The sequence below is a fragment of the Sturnus vulgaris genome, chromosome 1 (genome assembly GCF_052056855.1).
Source record: "Sturnus vulgaris isolate bStuVul1 chromosome 1, bStuVul1.hap1, whole genome shotgun sequence".
Lineage (NCBI taxonomy): Eukaryota > Metazoa > Chordata > Aves > Passeriformes > Sturnidae > Sturnus > Sturnus vulgaris.
The window spans coordinates 104,380,517-104,400,099 of NC_142243.1; the positions used below are offsets into that span (position 1 = coordinate 104,380,517).

Consider the following 19,583-nt stretch of genomic DNA (forward strand, 5'->3'; position numbering starts at 1 on the left):
ATGCATTATCCTGATTCTGGAGCCTCTTAAGACATGCTTTGTTTCTAGTGTTACATTTCATTAGTTGTTTTGTTTTATGAAACTATTTACACTACTATTTCAAAGTTCTTTTTCTGGTGATAATTGCTATTTATTAGTAAATATTCTTATCAAGAACACATTAGGATTGGGGCCTACTATGAAAGATTTGCACTGTTGGGTGACCTTAAAAAACCATGCTTGAGACTGAGCTTAGTGAAGTGAAAATATTAACTTTGTCTCGCATATGACTGGATTTTGTCCCTCCAAACATTGCTGTGAAAAGTCCTTAAGAAATCAAAAGATTTGTTTCCAGTTTCACTGGCCACCATTAAGACAAACACCTTGGAGATTTTGCTTGTTTTTACTTCCAGTGTATTGTGCTTGTGGCATGTTAAATTTTGCTGTCTGCCAGGCACCCACCAGCTGATCTCTCACTGCATCTCCTCAACACACATGGGGAGAAAATAAAACGAAATAGTCTGTGGGTCAAGACAAAGACAGAAGCATCACTCACCAATTAGTGACATCAGCAAAACAGAGAGAACTCAGGGAAGATCAAATTAATTTCAGCAAAAAATACTATAAGATGGTGAGAAACAAAGACAAAACAAAAACACCTTCCCCAACCTCTGCTTTCTTCCAAAGCTGAACTTCACTCCTTCGTTCCCAGCTCTTCTACCTCCTCTCCCTGTCCCCAGGCAGGTGAATGGGGATCATGATCGCTCCACATCCATTCTTTTATGCTGTTCCTTCCTTCTTCCCCTTTCCCCTGCTCCACCATGAGCCCTTCCCACAGGATAGACCCAGCGTGGGTCCCTTCCACAGTGTGTGGAACAGACTGCTCCGGTGTGGCTGCCTCACTGGCCACAGCTTCTGCCAGAAAAGCTGCTCATTCATGGGCTCCCCATGGCTGCAGCTTCCTCCAAACATGCCCACCTGCCACGGGATTGGGGCTCCATGGGTGGATGTTTTCTCCTGCATGTTCCTCCACAGGCTGCAGAGAAAGCTCTGTCTGGCATGTGTAGCACTTCCTCCCACTTCTTTTCTGACCTTGATGTCTGCAGGTTATATCTCCCACATTTTTTTTAAGTTCTTTCTCACAGTTGCTGCATTTTTTGCCCTTTCTTAAATATGTTTCCACAGGGACACCACCAGCTTGTCTGAAGTTCTCAACTTTGGGCAATGGTGGGTTCATTTCAGAGCTCTATACAACACAGAGGCCACCCCCACAGCATCCCTCTAATTCCCACTGCCAAAGCCTCACCACTAAAACAAATACAGCTCTATTTTGTGCTTTCACACAGCAAGAAACCAGACCATGATTCCCTCACAAGAAGGGAACTGCTCCATCAGTCAAGCTCTTCAAAACTGTCCCTTAAGCTAAATACAAGATGTACTTATTACATAGAAGAGCAATAGACAAACCACACTTGCATGCCAACCTCCCTCAAGTTTTAAGTTAATCCTGACTAGACAAATATGATATTTCACTAAACTAAATTAATTTTTTCCCTGCTGTCAAATATCTACTACTTTATCTTTAGGTAAATGACTGCAGAGAGGTTTTGTGAGGCAAAATAAAGAGGTCCTTGACCCTAACAGTGTTTAGTGAACACCAGAGATCACTGAACCCTTCTATCTCCTGTACTCAGTATTTTGTAGTCTTTAGCAAATTTTGTAAAATATGGAGGAAAGCAAACTTTTTGTATGAAAGGAAACACAGTTTGCACAGTTTCTCTGAGGCCAGAAAGTGAGTCAGCAGCAGGGAGTTAAGAGTTCAGAGTCAAAAAATAGTGTCCAGTTACTTCACTGTCACAGTCCAGCACTTGGAAACAGTTTGTGCCAGACCATAGATTCATTAATATTCATTATTATTTCAGGAATAAGTTGTTCTGGAAATGAATAGAGACAACATCCAAAGCCACTACTTGATTTTATTTATTAATGAACAATGTTCCTTTAAATTGGCACCACACAGCAGAAAATATTGCCATCACTGAACACAATTTTCGCTCTTCTCAATTTTCATAGCAAGTTAAACTACTGAGATTAAAAATTGTGCAGTGGGAAAATACTATATTTTCCCTTAGCAAAACAACAATCCTTACACGTAAAAATATCTTAGCTGCATATATGACAATGCAAGGTAGAGAAAGCAGTGATAAACTCTAAGCCCCACAAGGTTACTTGCTGATACATAACTGGTTTGTTAATCACATTAAATCCTATAATATACCTTGGGGCATCAAGTCAGAAATACACTTTGTACTTTGGTTTTAAACTTTTTTTTTAACTTTTAATTAATTAGCTTGTGCCTTTAGTTCAAGTGTCATGTCAGGGAAGAAACACACTGAAATGATTTAGAATTATATTTCTGCCAGTTACAAATTATCATATGAGGTTATCTTCACAGTTAAAACTCAGAATTACCAACATTTCCGAAATTGTGTATACCTACCTCTCATCACACTTCACTGAAAAAAATTCCATCTTAAAGTCCAATTTTCCTGCTTTTATCTTCCCCTCCTCTGTAGGGAAGGGATTCATAATGTTTCCTACAGCGTATTTCAAATGATCTAAAGAATTTAGACCCTGCTTTTTCTTCTCTCTCTGGACAGAAGAGCTTGCAATCCCATTTCTCCTGAAAGAATCGGAAGGTTCAAGAAAACTTTCATGTATTTATGAAAGGAAGGAAATGAAGTAATGATAAACTGCACATACACAAAAGCTACTAGAGTCTTCATTCTGGTCGTGAAGAAAGCAATTTTGCTCTGTCTGCAGAACATGAGCAGTGCCTGAGTCAACAAGGTCTGACTTCAGTGAAAATTCCTTTTTTGGTAACCAGAGAGTAGGACTTGGTGCATTGTTAGTAAGTGATGCAAAGCAACAGGCAAAAAGGGTCAGTGCAAACAAGGAGGCAGCAAAAATGTTTCACACCTTCTTCATGTCTTTGCTCCCAGCCTTGTCTGCAACAGCAACAAGTGCAGGTTAACTGAGTTTATGGGAAATAAAACTAAAGCTAAAAATGCAAAAGCAAAACAAAACAAAACAAAGAACATTCCTGCAGTTAAGAGCCTGTTTTCAGCTTTTCTGTGTCTTGCTAGATATTGTACAGCACTTGTATATAGTTTCTAAAAGGTAGATAATGCAAAAAATTTTTCTTTGCTGCATGTGATATACAGCTGAAATAAAAGCTATGCTTCCTAAGTGTGTAAAAAAAAAAATAATTTAAAAAAAAAATCAAACTGGTTCCAACTCAGAGAATGACAAAATCCTCCAGTTTGACTTAAAGCCAAAACTTTATTCGCAGAAAGAAGCTGGTACATTAGCAAGTATCACCTCCAAATACTAAGCCTGTGAAAGATCCAGATTCAGAAGCAATGAAATAATTTCCAGACATAATTTCCAGGACACTTCTCCCATTTTGAGAAAATGCCAAAGCTGAGCTACTTTAATTCAAAATGCAAACAGCTGAAGAGATGGAATTGCTCCAAGATGGGGACTGCTGCATACAGGAACTTCAGAGTTCAAGTTTTAAGTGTTAAGCTGTTGAAGGAGTAGCTGCTTAAAAACAGCACATTCATAGTAGGTTAGCTTTTCACATCACAGCTAGATTTCCAGATAGTGTCACTGTAAACTGTGGAGTGTTAGTCCTGTAACAATTGCCTCTGGCTAGAGAACGTTGGACTTTGGGATCTGTGGGATCTGCACAGTTCAGACACGCAAAAGCTTTTGTACTACAAATGTTGAAGAAGTAACTCAAATAAAGCAACCATGAGCTTTTCCAGTTGTTTTACTTTTTTTTAAATGCTGGTGCTCCCGCCATAGGCAACACAAATATTCATAGAAGCATTCTAGGGAATTTGCTTTCAAGAGAATGTTTTAATAGAATAAGTGGTCCTTAAAAGCTTAAAAAATTACCATGTCCTTGCAAAGTCAGTTAAATGCAATTCCTTGACAAGGAAAGAAAGACTTTGGCCAACGAGATTAACATGGCAGCAATCATTTATGCGGGGGGGGGGGGGGGGGGTGTCAAGGAAAATACAGATAAAACATAAAGAGGTTATATCAAAATGGAAGCTTTCTCATTACTCCCAGAATAGTTTTTTGTTTTCTTCTGAAGGACATCTGACAGTGCTGCAAGCCCCAGGCATTCTCCCCATGAGAAATTAGGAAAGAACAAATCCTCCCCTTATCTGGAGCAGTATGCCCTCTGCCTCCTCCAGCAAACACTCAGAAGTAGATGGGAAACAACAGGAATTAGAAGACTGCAAGGTTTTTCTTAGCTGTCTATTTATTTGTAATACCATCACTTAAGAGATGAGCAGAGACAGATCAAAACTTGTGTCCATCAATCCCTTTAGCACTTGGGTTTAGGCTGCCTTTCCTCCCAACCATGATTTGAGATGCAGCTCCAGCTGGCATAGCCACACTCACAGTGGGAAGGCAAAAGCACGCACATGAAGGTGAGATTTGCAGCTAAAGGCAAGAGCAATTTTCCCATGTATCAGTGACCTTTGAGGTGAACAGACACCACCAACCATGACATTTCATCTTTCCCACCTTTCTGCTTCTCCTGTAGCAGATCAGGCCAGTGCAGTTGGTGCACACATTTAATGGATTCCTGTCTCAGTGGCACAGCAAGCACTGTGGGGTCCATAGTGGTCTTTTCCCTTTTGTTCCCACTGATTTCCTCCCCTGCTCCACTTGTTCCCTCTGCACCAGAGTTTCTCTTACTAGAAAAAGAAAGATTTCCTGCATCTGATGTCCCCTTGAGAGTTTTCAGCCTTCCTAAAGTTCTTCATGTGCAAGCAAACAAAAACCTCAAAAGCTACACCTGTGAACAACCGAAAATGGGCTTTTTTTCCTCCACCAATGAGAGTTTGCATTTTGACACAAGATGCCTTAGACTACTTGTTCTCCAATTCTTCACACTGTTGAGGAAAAGCTTGCTGAAAGCTGGGCATAGCAACAGTTCAGTAAACTGCAGGAAATATTACTTTGTCCTTTAATGCAGCACATCTTGGGAGATTATAATACTGGAAATATTAGCTTTAGAGCATCCATGTATGTTATGCAAGACTATAAAGTGTCCTGCTGCTTTCCCCTGAACTCAAGGGCAACAAAATATCCAGCATCTCTTACATGTACCTCAAGCCCAACTTGACACCTAGTGCCATCTTGTAACAGTAAAAACTACAGAAGTGGTGGTTTAACCCCGGAAAAAAGCTTCACCAGGTTGCTTATAAATCATATTCATGAAACCACGGCAGATTATTGAATGCTCAGGCAAAACTGGACATCAGATTCTTTAAAAAAATGTATGGTTCTTCAACTGTGTGAGCTGTAATAACCTGAACATCCTGAAGATCTGAAAAAAATATATAAAGAACAATAATGAAAAGGTTTTATTCGTTTTAAGGGAAGCAAGGCTACATCTTAACCTTCTGCTTCGTAGTTGCACAATCTCCAATTAGACCTCATGAGAAGAGTCAGTCACTGAAGTAGGACTGAAGTTGCACTATGTAGTTTCATTGTCAGCAGAATTAAATAGATACACTTCACCTCAATGTCAGTTTCACACTAATGCCAGCACTGTTAAGGATTTAAACAAACAAACAAGCTCCACAGTCCCTTTGCCCTCACCTTATAGCCCAGTCTGTTCAGAATGCAAGTAGATAGCTGTGAAAAACAAACAAACAAAACCCAAAAGAACAAAACTATGTCTTGATTGGTTCAAAAAATATTCCATTGGTTGCAAAGCATGCAAGTTTCCAAGTATGCTTATTCTCCATTTTTAATTGCTGGGGCAAACCCTGTCCACTCCCCCCTTTTGCCAGATTCTCAGGCATTACGTACCAAACTTTTTGTGGTGTTAAGGGCCTCTGAACATCCAACACTTCATGACTAAGGCCTAAAAGCACTCCCAAACAGGAAAAATGTTAGTTCACATTAGTGCACATCCCCCTACTGTAACATTATTACAATCAGAACTGGGCAAGAGAATGTCTTTAAGCAAAAGGATTTGACACCAGAAGCGCAGCTGTGGTCACTACTCCCGCCTGGATCTTGTGCACATGTCTTCTTCATCATATTCCCCCATCAGCTGCAACATATACGTTCCAGTGTAGAGAAGAAACTGTCCAGTTATTTGTGCTGCATGGGACATTAGCTGAAGCACTTTCCTGGAAGAAAAGTCACTTGTTTAAGAAAAAAAAAAAATCACCAGCAAGGTTACATTATCCCTTTCCACCCACAACATTATGATGAGGTGAATAAATATATTTCAAAACTCCTCATTCCTTCTCACTTCTGAGAAGATGGTAATTTTTGTACCTTCTTTAGAGAAAATACTTGATTAACAGAAAACTATTGATAGGTTGGCAGGACCAGAAATCACATTTAACAAAGCAGACTGACATCCTGTTAGACCCTTACAGGCCTTCTGCAAAGCTGTCACTCAAACCATCACAGTACCACAGAAAACAATGTTGCCTGGGAACAGCATTCCTGCAGCATAAACTCACCTCATATCTCACCTTTGTCACTCACTAATACAACCCTGTATGTATCTTCAACCCACAGATCAAACCTGATTAGATCTGAAGCTGAACAATCACATTACAGTGCGTACTCAACAGCAAAACAATTACTGCGGGCCAAGCTGCAAGCCTTAAGAATTCTCAGTTCACAACTATTTAGTTCACTACAAAAAAAATGATAAAATCAGCATTCAAATATATAATGCTTTGTAAAAAATCAGTACAAATTCATAGACAGCATTGGGTAAGCATCATATGTTGACAATATAAACTGTGTATCTTCACAGGGAAAGATCAGTCATATTTGAATGGTCATTTATTCAACTTAGTTATAACTGCATCTCCCATTCTGCAAGAAACAACAGGGGCATAAATACTGAGAGCTACATTTGAGTCTCATCCCCCAGAAGTTAGGAGGGCTCTCACAAGTGTGAAGCATTGGGAAGCAGCACAAAAAAACTGGAATGGGATCAGTTTCTGAAGATACAGAAACCAATCAGTCACTCTTCTGCAAAAAAAAAGTAGGAAGATTTTCTGAATTCCTATCTAAGAAAACATGCAGCTGTGAACTCTCTGCTTCTATTCACTGGTCCTTTGAGCTTAAGCAGAGAAGGAAAAGCCTTCTTCTAACAAATTAATGTTTAACCCCACCGCCATGAAAGGTTTGCAGTTGAAATCCAATACCTCAACACAGCGGAATACCCTGAGCTTAGAGCCTGTGAAGCCTTTAAAGAACACTGTACCCTTATTCATGCTTCCCACAAGTGCCATTTCAGCACACAGAACAGGCCGAGGAGCTTTGCAGTTGCAAAGAAAGCTGCACCTGGTGCTGGGCTTTGGAGCAGCTGCAGTGTGTCACTTGCACACAAGAGCAGTTGCCACTTAAGCCACGGAGCAAGTTATTTGTTGAACTGGACATTTGATCCTTCAGTGGGACACTACAGGGAAACACCACGAGGGGAAATGCACTAATCAGACCTGGCAGGCTTCCAGCCCCTCCCATCATGAACAGCTGCAGCATTTTTCAGTCCCTTCCCTCCACACTCTGCATGTGGGCTCAGGGAGAGGCCATCAGAGTCAGCAATCTGGAACTCATTAGCAGAGGGACTACACCAGGATGCTGACATCCTCTGTCTCTGATTTCAACAGCAAGCTGAGACAGGCCATGTCATTGTTGTGTTTTGTGTTCAAGGGTACCCAAGGTTATCTCTTCTGTCACCCTGTTCTTTGCTAGCAGACTGTCATCCCACCCTGACAGTGACACTTCCCTTACAGCTCAACTCTGCAACATAACAGAGCTTCCAGAACTCCACAGCTACTTCAGCTGTTTGCCAGCATTGCTCCTTTCTCACCAGCTGCCCTGTCTTGGCAGGGAGGCAGAATTGTCACTTCAAACTCTCCTTAGCAGCACAAGTTCCAGTGCTGATACTCAGTTCCATAGCAGGCAGGCAGAGACCAGAGTTTGTTTTGGCTAGAGAGAGTTTGACAAACATAAGAACTGGAGGAGTGCAGCTGTCCAAGGACAAACCTCTGCCTTGAAGAAACCCTAATGAAGTCAGTGTTACAGGTGAATGTAGCCTGTAGCTGGATGATCACTTCATCCTGACCAGAGAGGAGTCTTGTCTACAGCCACACCAGCTGTAGCCTGAAAGATTAAGGATGGGACCACCCAAGTAGAGTGGGAGAGGTCAGTGAGACTGAAGGACAGGGAACAAGATGAGCATTACAATGCTAATCAGCATGCCTGCATCAGGAGAGGAAGGACTGCTTAAAGACTTCATCTAAAGGCATATCACTCAGGACAAGACAAAACCCTACTGATGACATATACATCTCTCCGTCAGATCTGCTCCTCAAGTAATAAAATGCAGCACACCACTGCGTCTCAACCAGAATTCTAAAATCACATAGAGAAACTTGGGGTTGCAGCTTAAACAACTGTCAAAGTATAGCACCTCTGGGAAGGAGTCTGAACCCAGGAGTCTTCTTGAATCAGGGCAGAACACAGCTGATCTTGACAAGGCACCAACTTTCAACTCGTTGTTGTAAAAAGTGGACTGGACAGGTATTATTTTAAGACAGCGTTTCCCAACATCCCGTTCTACCAAACTCAGAGCTCACAGCAGATCAGCCCTGCAGGAGACAGTGGTCCTTGACAGGCTCCCTTAGCTAGCCTAGAGACCACACCAGCTGGCTTAAGAGCAGGGATATCACAGAGTCTTACTACAGATGACAAATCCACATTAAGAGAGGAGAGTGTCATCTCTATTCCATTTTCATTTGCCTCCATGTAGCTCTAGCGGTAAATCTGGCAAACAGGAACTGCAATGTCTGAGCAAGCTTTAACACCCCTGACATTGGATCTCAAATTCCTCTCATTTCATCCCCTTGAAGTCTCCCCTTCAAAGAGCTTCTTTCTCCAGCCTCCTGCGTTCTTCAAACAAGTCAAGGAAATGTGAGGAAATTCTCTCAGCAGAACAAAGAGACCGTACTTACACCCTTTCCGTAAATACAAGCTGATAAGAATTTTGCCTTGACAGAAACTTCAGATTCCATTATCAAAAGCTATAGGTATTTTTTTACCAGTCAGCTATCCACCTTATGAAGAAAGAGTCAGCATATTGGGCAGTAGATAAGAAATAACAAAAACACTAGATTTATAAACACACCTGCTTCACAGAACCAGTAGCAAACAAATTTTTACATAAGCACATACACCTGAGCAGCAGTGGAAAGACACTCACCGCAATACACTTTTTGCTCCCATGCATTTGATGTCATATGAGATAGAGTAGATCTCATAGAAGGTTGCCTTGATGTTTAAGCAGCCAATAAAATCCTTAGGGTTCAGTTTGTACAGATCAAATGTGATGTTAGCTACTCCCATTTTCTTCTTTTTTCTCACAGCGACAACTCCATTTTTTGTCTGATTTAAAAAGAGAGAGAGAGTTTGTACCACGACACAGGAAACTACAGCAAGACAATTATTAACAGTTCAACTCTTCAGAAGCAGCTTTGCTTATTCTAGTCTTGGGTCAATTCTAAACTAGAATTAAAAGCATTAGCACACAGAAAAGGAGGTCTGTAGTTTATGTATTGTTTTTCAAGTCCTAAACAGGCTTCTGAAGTTTTCCAGACAGACACTAAAATTCTAGAGTGACAAAGCACCTCCTGAGTATTTATTTTCTGTAGTAGAGCTTCTTCAGAGTACACTGAAGCCACTGGATGATGTTCCTGCCATTTATTTATCCTGGTACATTCTGGCTGCTCTCTGAGGCAGCAAGGTTAGGCCACTAAATATCCAGGATGGCAGCAGGTCCTTTTGCTTAGTCAGGAACACAATGCTGATGAGCCCTCTTGGAGACAGCTACAAAGATGACATCTGTGGAAAGCCAGGGACTCACTTCTAAACCTGGCTCACAACCCCTCTTTCTTCCTACTAAAAAGAAACACAGGGAGGGAACCACTGCTGATTAGGCCAAGGGTTTAATAATGAGATTTTAAGTGGAAAAGCAAAGGAGAGGGAGCACAGAAAACCATCTTCCACCTTAAATGTACCCTCCTTTATTGAAAGCAGCCCTTGTCTGCTGCAGGGTGTGTGCTTCAAGAAAGGAAAAAAACAAAAAGAAAATAGTGAAGAGAACCCATATTCACAGAGACATCTAGTGGATACACGAGATCCTCTGCTCAGCATGCTCCACTCAAGGTTAACAACCTGGCAGCTGCCAGGCTGTTTTCTGCATGCTAAATGAAGCAATAGAGTTGTGTAAGACTGAGCCCTTTTGTACTTGACACCCCAGCCCTCAGACAGCACCGTGATAAGTCAGACAAAGTTAAACACAGCAGTGTATCATTAGCCAGCAATTTTATGCCTGTTTTCCTTTGATAACCCCCAAGCTCCAGCAACAGGGTCCCCTATCAACAACAGCTTTGGACATGTACAAGCAGCTGGTGTGCTTGGAAGCATCTCCCCACACCCCTCCCCATTAGCAGCCAGAATATTTGGATAAAGCAGGACAGAGCTGGTGCTACACTCCAGGACTGGTGAAGCTGTGACAATCCCTCTGCTGTCACTCGGCACATTCTGAAGAAGGGCTGCACTCAGACTTGTGCTGCTGCAATGCCGATGGGGAAAGGAGCAAGGTGGAGCCACACTCTGGCAGCAACTCCTTTTCTGCCCTTGGAGCTCATGCCCCAGATGCAGAGCTTGATAAGCCAGTGAGGTATTTGGGGGGAAAACGTCCAGGCTGCCCACACTGCAACAGGAGACAGGGAAAACAGGGCCACATTATCGAGCTGTGCATGTGAAAGCACAAAAATTGTGTCCCTGCTTACAGTTCCACAGCCAGCTCTGCACCTGGTAGAAAAAATTCCGATGCCAGGATTTTAGCAACAACCATCTCATGGAGAAACAGTCACGAGTCTCACTCTACGTTATTAATGTACTGATAACTATTTCCCCATAAAATAACTAATTAAATACTGAATTTATATGATTAGTAGGCTAAAGCAAGGCAGTTCTTAAATATCTTGAAGCATGCAGACTGACAGGTTCTGATGCCAACTTCTGGCAAAACCAAACAGGCTTTTTTCTAACTATCATTAACTATTACTGCCTCCAGAAGGCAGAACTTGTTTATATTACTTTTTTTAAAGCATTTTTACAGTCTAATCTTTAAAGACACTGTATTTTTTAACTTCACTGAGTCAAAGTCCTAATTTTCTTTATGTTACAAAAAGGCTCAAGAACAAATACTCCTGAGCTTCTCCAAAAGCAGGGTATTTTCCCTGTAAGTCCTTTCAGCTATAATGTTTTATTTCAATTCCTGGTGGATTTTGCCAACAGATCTATGTCCAGACAAGGGACAATAAGAAATATGAACTTGATTTTTCATCCAGGAAAGCTCAACAAAGAGTTTACACCTTGCCTCTTCAGAGGAAATTTTCTTCCTCTTCTCCCCTCTTTCCAGCAATTTTAACTTACTGGTGTCCATTTCTGTCCATTTTCTAGAACCATGAAGTGTGTATTATCATCCAGGGACTTGAAGAATTCTTCTGTGTCCACAACTGTGCCATCTTCCTCCAAAACCAGAGTGACTATTCCAGCAGTTATAACAAAGGCATCTAAAGTCTGAAAAAAACCCCAGGAAATTTTAGCATTCTAAAGAGAGCGCATCGTTTCATATTGAGATTGGCTTATCTGAAATATTCTGCTGAACACTCCTAGTAATGTTTTGTTTTTTTTTTTAGAAGAAGAGTGTGTTTTGTCTTTCTGGGATACTGTATTTCCCTGCAAGTTTCAGTCAGAGTGGGACTGTTTGCTCTACCTTGCTGAGGAGCTCTTGCAGGCTGCTCGCAACAATTCCTTTCCGGCTGCTTCGGGAGGCATTGGACACACGGAAAGGGCGCCCTGCAGGCATGAGAGGAGGGAACAGGGTCTGTTTTGTTACTGCTCCCACAGATGCTCCCATGGATATGAAAGATCTAAGACAAAAAAATTCAACAAAGTTACAAAAACAGTCATGTCAAGTACAGCAAGAAGGAGGAAGATAGTTGAAATAATCACATTACACAAGAAATTCACAGATCACATTAAGACTCTTAGAGCTTAATTTCAAAACTAAATACTACACAGTCCTACAGATATGTTATCTCTGGACTCTCTCTTGCTCATGAATTTGGAAAGACTTTTAAAATTAATACAATTTCAAGCAAACGTGGGACACCTCTAGCTTGGCTGACATCAAGGTCACAATCACAGTGAAGCTGATGAGTTGTAAAACTGAATTTAAAAGTCAGCAGCTTTTACTGCATTCAGTTACTCAGATCATTCTCTTTATTTCCAAGATAAACACTCAGTGACATACACAATTCGTTGAAAGCAATCTTCTGTGTTAAGATATGATTTTGTTTTAGGAAGACTGAACATATTACCCATATTCAAAACACCTGGCAGCAGAATGCAAGCAGAGCTTTGTGATATAGTTACACTTGACTTCCAAAATGTCAAAGCATTTGTTTGTAAATTATATCTGCAGTCTATGAAACTCCATCTGGTTTTGAAAAACACAAAATAAGAGGCTTGTATCAGAAGGAGTTAAATGCAGTCAATAAAATCCAAGTACATAAATGCATAATGTTGGAGCAGGCTGCCAGCAAGGCTGGAAGAATTCAACTCAACTCACCTTTACAAAGAGATTTTAGATTTTTCTGGACATATTTACCTTTGATAAACCAAGCACATAACACCAGTAACATCCTATTCCCACACCAATGTACAGACCTGCTCTCATCTACACCTAGTGACACCTTTTTCTGCCAAATGATAATGGCCAAGTCAATAATTAGCTTGCCAAAAAGCTAAAATTGATTTCTAAGTCTTTTTAAGGGAGGCAATATTTTGTCTCCCACACTCTTGGACTTTATCCTCTGTACTTTACCTTTGGCTCCTTCATATTGAATTTCTCAGGGGTGGGGAAGTAATGCATCCCCATTTTGTTCTCCCACATAGGTGTAAAAGGTCAGCTTTATGTAGGAAAATCTATTGTCAGACACTTTCACTGAGGGTAGAGTGAGCTGGCAGCCTTTATCTGCAGCCAGAGAGTGAATACAGGACTTCCTAGAACAATAATGAGATGCTATAAAGTTACTCAACTTATGATGTCCCAGTCACACCTTTTATGCAAACCCACGCCAACCGTGGAGAATAAATATCTTTTCCACACCTCCTATCTGGTCTATAAGCATATTTTTGGAATGTACAGAAAGTAATTTTTGCACCTGAACAGATTCAGATTTCAGTAAATAATTTATTTCCTGTTCTCATTCTGAACTACTCTTCTGGGCTATCACCTTCCCTCTAAAGAAAAAGTTTACCTTCCTCAAAAACCCCATGGCATTATTGGAGCTTTAATATTTTTAAAGGAGGAGAATATTCAGCAGTTTTATTCTAGCTCATGCTATAATTTTGTGCTAGTGTCTATACAGTAGGTCCCTGGCTTTCAACATTTGGCATTTATACACACATGGCTGATGGAAACCTCTGTCCTTCCTGTGGCAAAGCTGGTGAGGATAAGCAGCCAGTTTGGTTCTCAGGAAACAAGTGGTTATTAAAGAGCTAATAAGCACCATTCCTCCTGGAAAAGGGTGAGAGCCAGGGAGGAGGACAAGGAGACAGCAGCACTGCCAAGGGCATTGAAGCTCCACAGAAGGGAAGCCTGCTAGGACAGGCTGTGTTTGTCAATCTCTCTGCTGACTAAGTTAATGGTCCCCAATCACCCCACTGCCTGTGGGCAGCTCACATTCTGAATCACTGAGTCTCTCCCTCAGGAAGGAAGCCTGCTCATTTACCTTGGGGCTGGTGACACCACTTCACAGGGCACCCTGATGTCAGAAAGTGCAGCACTGTGGTTTTAACAGCTTTCACAGCCAATTACATCTCTTTGCCTCTCAAAATTTGAAAGATTGCAGGTAGAATAGTAACATGAGTGATATCTATGTGAGTACTGCCATATTTTTTTTTTTTGTGAGGACAGTCAATATCAGTCCCATTGAAAAGGTTTCTTTCCCATCAGTTAAGCCAAGAGGTCATTCACAAAAGACAAAGCATAAGAGTAACAGCCAAAACATACATGCTGACAAAGAATGAGAAGTGTTAGGGACACAGCTCATGGGCAGGACTTGAGCTAACAGGGTTCACCCCAGCCAACTCTACAAGCCATACTTCGAGCAGAATTTCTCAAGGAGTCAGGAACAATCACCTCACATTGCTGCCTAGTTCTATCTAAAGTCCATCTAAAGATTAATAAACCAGGGCTTACATTATCACCAGACAGTCACTCAATAGGAAAGATCTTAAGAAGTGGTGACATTTCACCTGCATTTTGATAAAACCTGTCAATATAATCTTTAAACTAAGCCTGCTTATGAAGAAGTGAGTCTGGGCTCCAGGGCAGGCTAAAGTTTCAGCTAATGAAGAGACAAAAGGCAAGATGATGAAAAGCAGCCAGATAAACAGAGTGTGAACCCTTCCATTTCTGGGCCTATTGTTGAATTTATTTTGTGTGCCCCTCTCCTTCCTAGATCATAGGCTCAAACAGGCCAGCTTACATTCACAGCTCTTAGAAAGCTCCATTCTTGTTGTAGGTGTCCTCAAAACATAGACAAACCAATTCCTGATACAGGGAATTCCTCTGCTAGACTGGACTTACCAAACATAATTTCCTATTAAAAGCTGATCAAGCTAAGTCACGAAACAAGTGGTGGAAAGGAACTAAGGTGCAGTTGATTTTATCAGAAAGTTGAGCGACATGTTAAATACAGACAAGTTCACTATTGTTTTATTACTCTTTAAAGCCAAAAGGATCAAGCCCTAGCTCTTCTCTAAAGGAAGAAGGAGTCCCACATCTGTGGAAAGTACAAAAATATTTTATAATTGAAAGATTAAATACCTTCAAACTCTAGCATCTTATCCAGTTTACTTTGGATAACTACAATCTGCTAGAGAGGGCTCTACAAATGCTGCCACCAACATTCACTCTAGTGTTAAATCTGGTGGGAGAGATGAATTAATTTTTTAGGAGGACATGGGGATTAAAAGCTTGCCTTGAGCCCTGTACACGTATTTCACTCTTTATCTTTGTTTACAACATGCCCCATATGTTTGTCTAAGAATGTGGTGCAATGATCTTCAGCCTCACTCAGAAAAATCAGCGTTGCACAACACACTCCAGGATACGGCACAGAATGATTTTTAGGTTAGGGTTCGCTGGCAAAGGACAGCGGCAATAACAATGAGGCAAAACAAGAGATAACAAAAAATCCCCAACAAAACAAATCAGGGAGAGGTCGGAAATTAATCAGGAGACTTAGGGTTCAACCAGAGGGCAGCGTGGTCCTCCTGCTCAAACATGAACTGTAGAGCCACCACAAGCGTGGCTGGGAGCCGATTTCCGAGCAGCCTACAGGGCTGTACCCCCATGGTGGCGGCCGGCGCGGTGACAGCACGGCCGGGCTTGCGGTCACGTTATCCCCGGATCCCGGCGGCTCCCGGGGCTCCGCTCCCGGCGGTGACAGCGCTCGGCCGGCACAGCCCCGAGTGCCGAGTGGCCACCGTACCTCAAAGGCAGCTCCGGCTGCGGGGCTCCCACCTGTGCTTCCCTCAGCAGAGCTCCATGAGGCTCCGCAGGCAGGGCTGCCACAGCGTCCCGACCTGCTGCTCCCACGCAGCGTCCATCGGGGTTAATCCCCGCCCGCCCCCGCACCGCGCCCTCCGCCCGGCAGCGCTGGGGCCGAGCGAGGGCTGCCCAGCCTCGGGCATCCCCGCTGCCCGGGATGGGGAAGGGGATGGAGAAGGCGATGGAGAAGAAGGGGCGGGAGTGTCCCCACACTCACCGCAGCAGCGATCCCACGCCATCCCGCACCACCTCCATGGCTCGCCCGGCCGCGGGCAGCGCCGGTCACGGCGCTTAATTAAGAGCAGCGGGCGGGCTCCTCCTCCAGCCCGGCCCTCCCTGCCCGCCTGGCCCCGGGAGCCGTGCCCTGGGCAGGGACAGCCCCGCTGCTTGTCCGCAGCGCCAGGGATGCAGCTACAGGTGCCAGGTAGCGCGCTGTGGGAAGGGATATTTCTTTAGGACATGCCTTGTGGTTTACCTGGGAAAGGAGTGGGAAAGGTTTCGTTCAGAGTGTGCGGGGCATGCACTCTCCATGTTCGCTAGTTACAGCTAATATAGTAACAGGGGAAGCCAATCTCATTTGCGGCCTCTCGGCATTAGCGCAAATCAACAGATTAAGTGTCTCAGCTTCTGATTTTAGGGGCTATGAATAAGCTTACAGCTTGGATTAATGTGTACAGTAGTGGAGGTATTTACTCTTACTTCCACGGGCAGGGGAGCAGTGGCTTCTGTTTACTACACAGGAATAAAGCTACCTCTTCAGATGGACACAAATCCTTCACAGTTCTTTTGGGCTCTGGAACCAGGTTCTGTTGCTTACAGCTGTCCCAGCAACTACTGTAAAGGAAAAATAGAGCCAGGCGCATCAGAACCTCCCTCAGGCAACAGCCTGACCTAGGGCCAGGATCTGCACCAGGCAACTTTGCCACTGCTGATCAGAGAATGACTCCAGATCAGTGCCAGCAGCTCCCAGGTTACCCCCAGGGTCAGGAATATTGAGTTACTTGGTTGCCGGAGTTGCTTTTCCTGTTTAAGGTAGAAGGGACCACTCAAGATACCTCTTACTGTCCAGGCTTCTTTAGCAGGCAGTCTGACACCTGCTAGATGTCTTCTTCAGTCCTCAGCATTTGGGGCCTTTTCCATCTTTTAAGAATTCAAAGTTTTGGTTGAATTGCTTTCTTCCATGGCATCTCCTCTCCAGCCTGATAAAACAAATGGCTCCCTTTCTCAGAGCACACTCTAGACCAAGAAACTTGCCCCTGGGAAGTTTCAGACTTTATTGCTTTCTCCTCAAGCTACTTAGGTCTTGCAGGTGTGTAGGGATCCTTCTCATACGTTAACCCCTTTTCCTCCTGTTTCTTATGGCATTTAGTTTTGTTACTCTTCTGCACTTAGTCCCTGACATCATGTCATAGAGAGCAGGAAGTGAGGGGCAGTAAATAGCTCTTGTGCACTGGACTCCAAACAGCCAGTTTCCCCCTGAATTTGTATCTAGTGGTTGATTGTGGGGCACAGCTGATGCTGAGTCTGAAAAGTGATGCATTTTTAAGGAGTTCTTGACAAGGGTTTATCTATTGTCAAAAACCTCGTGTGTATACTGCAGCTTTTCCTGCTGTGGAGGGAGAAAAGGGAAAAGAAGGAGTTTTGTCAGATGGTCTGTCTCCTCCTCTGTCTGTGGAAGGGAAGGGAGAATGCCCCTTAGAAATCATGTGGAAATTTCAGTAACTTTTGAGATTTTTCTGAACAGACTGGGATACAAATGTCTGGAGGAGGTGGAAATTTTAGTCTTGCAGAAGCTTAGTTTTTCTCCAGTCGTGGCTCTCCCCAAAGTTCTCTCAGAGATGTCCAACCAGCACAGCCATGCTCAGCAGTCCCCCAGGGGACTTGCAAGGCCTGCCACAGCTCTGAGACAGGGACCGTGTGTTTTGCAAGGACAAGGTCCTCCAGCAGCATTAGTGCTTCAATTTGCATGGCAGTTGTTGTAACTAATACAAACACAGATGCCTAACTAATGCAAACAAAGATGTACAAGAGTAACAGGAAAAACATGTTCTTTTAAAGACTGTCCTCATCTGAAAAGGAGAGAAACCTGTAGTTTTACAAATACTTCTTTTTTTCTTTTCTTCCCCCCCCCCCCCGCCCCTTTTCTGAGCAAGTAGTAGTAAAACCATCAGATGGATAAAATCACTGACCTCGGAGCTGAGAAGCATCTTTGAAGAGTAGCAAGACAGGATACAGATGGGATTTGCACAGAACCTACTGAGGAAGAGTACAAACCAGTAGCAGGTGCCAAAACTGGCGGGCCAGGCCAATCAAATGAGATGTCATTAAAAACTGATGTGACAAGACAACACCCAGTATAAAGACAATAGCTGTAAGAGGCAGAATCATTCCAGTCTTTTACAGGGAGAGATAACAAACCGTAGGCTGAGGTGAGGAGGCCAGAAAACTTAGCAACCTTTGCTTCAGTCATCACTGAAAATATTAATCATACAGGGGACAAAGTACATGGCTGATACTGATGGGAGTGAATACTAGAGGTGAGGTTAAATAAGGATGCTAATCCCTCTTGCTAAATTACTCTCTTACTGTCCCCTTGCTGAGTGCAGTGACTGCCTCCACAGGTGTTACTTTTCCACTGCAGTTCAAGTCAAACAAGTTTGAACAAGTCACTCCTCACAGGGGTCATATTGCTATAGAAAAAGGTTTGCATATGGCATGTTTAACAGGGAGGAGGAGGCACTTGAAATAGTTTTGTGTGCAACTTCACATTGATGAGCAGGCAATATCAGGCCAGGTTTTCCTTATCACCCTTTGAGAAAAAAATGTCAGATTGGAACAAACTTAGAGGAAAGTGGGAATGATCTGACATGCAGAAAAACATGGTATATGGGCTATGTATTTTGGGAATTGGGAAGAGTGGGTGGAGATATCAATCATGGACTTCAGTAATTTTGAACTCTCTGAAAAGGAATGGAATAACATTTTCTTTGTGTCGACAGGGACTTAACCTCTAGGAAAGGAGAATTAGGTTGTCCATTAAGAAACATTTCACCTCTAAGGTGACTGTCCAGTGCTGGGCTCAATTGCTGACTGAAGATGTGAAGTCAATTAGACACTGACGTTGCTTGGGTCAGTGGTCAAGTAACATAAAGGACAACTCTAGACACTAAGGATTCTGTTTTTCAACAGACTCTGACAAATAACATAAGTGAGATTAATGCAAAATAAAGTGCATCTCTACCTCACCTTCCTTGGCCCAAGAGGGGTGTGAAAGAAGTGAACAGACACATTTACAGAAGTGTGCACAACAAAGGTAGTAAGATTAGAGGGGTTGGCTCAGATTTGTAAAAGCTGATCTTCTATTCAGCTTTCTGCCCTTTCCTGCTTTCAGTTAATTTTGATCCTGATTTCTGTTAGAAGCACTCTTGTGATCACCCCTAAGCAAATTTATTTCTTCTCCCTTTCATAGAGAACCAACCTTCTACTCTTCACTGTGCCCTCAAAATAACAATACTTGTTTCTAAACTGCTTTTACTATTCAGCAGATTTCTATTTCCACTGCCTCTTATTCTGTTTTATTTCTGTCAGACTGTTTATTCTTAATATTTGTGCTGCATCACCCTTTTAAAGAATAGTTTTAAAGTTTTAAAGTTTTAAAGAATAGATCAGACAAACATCCCTCACAAGAGGTTAATATACAGCAGATTATTTTGAGAAAAGATTATGGAATAGATTTCATGAGGTTGCTTTTTGTTGTTTTTCATCTTTTTCAGACTCTTTACTAGTGAAACCGTGTTTTGTAATGTAGAGTTCTAACAGCTTTTCAGGAGCCACGGAGAGTTTT

The 19,583-nt window shown here is 42.5% G+C and overlaps 1 protein-coding gene across 1 annotated transcript; it reads right to left on the reverse strand.

Moving 5' to 3' along the window:
- Window positions 1-5,406: 5,406 nt before the first annotated feature.
- CIDEA (cell death inducing DFFA like effector a) lies at window positions 5,407-16,085 on the reverse strand. Its single transcript, XM_014870853.2, has 5 exons — window positions 15,957-16,085; window positions 11,891-12,047; window positions 11,548-11,694; window positions 9,308-9,489; window positions 5,407-6,206 (listed from the first exon to the last, which is right to left on the reverse strand). Exons 1-5 carry the CDS (start codon window positions 15,992-15,994, stop codon window positions 6,074-6,076), a joined length of 657 nt encoding a protein of 218 aa, XP_014726339.1. The 5' UTR covers window positions 15,995-16,085; the 3' UTR covers window positions 5,407-6,073.
- Window positions 16,086-19,583: the final 3,498 nt, after the last annotated feature.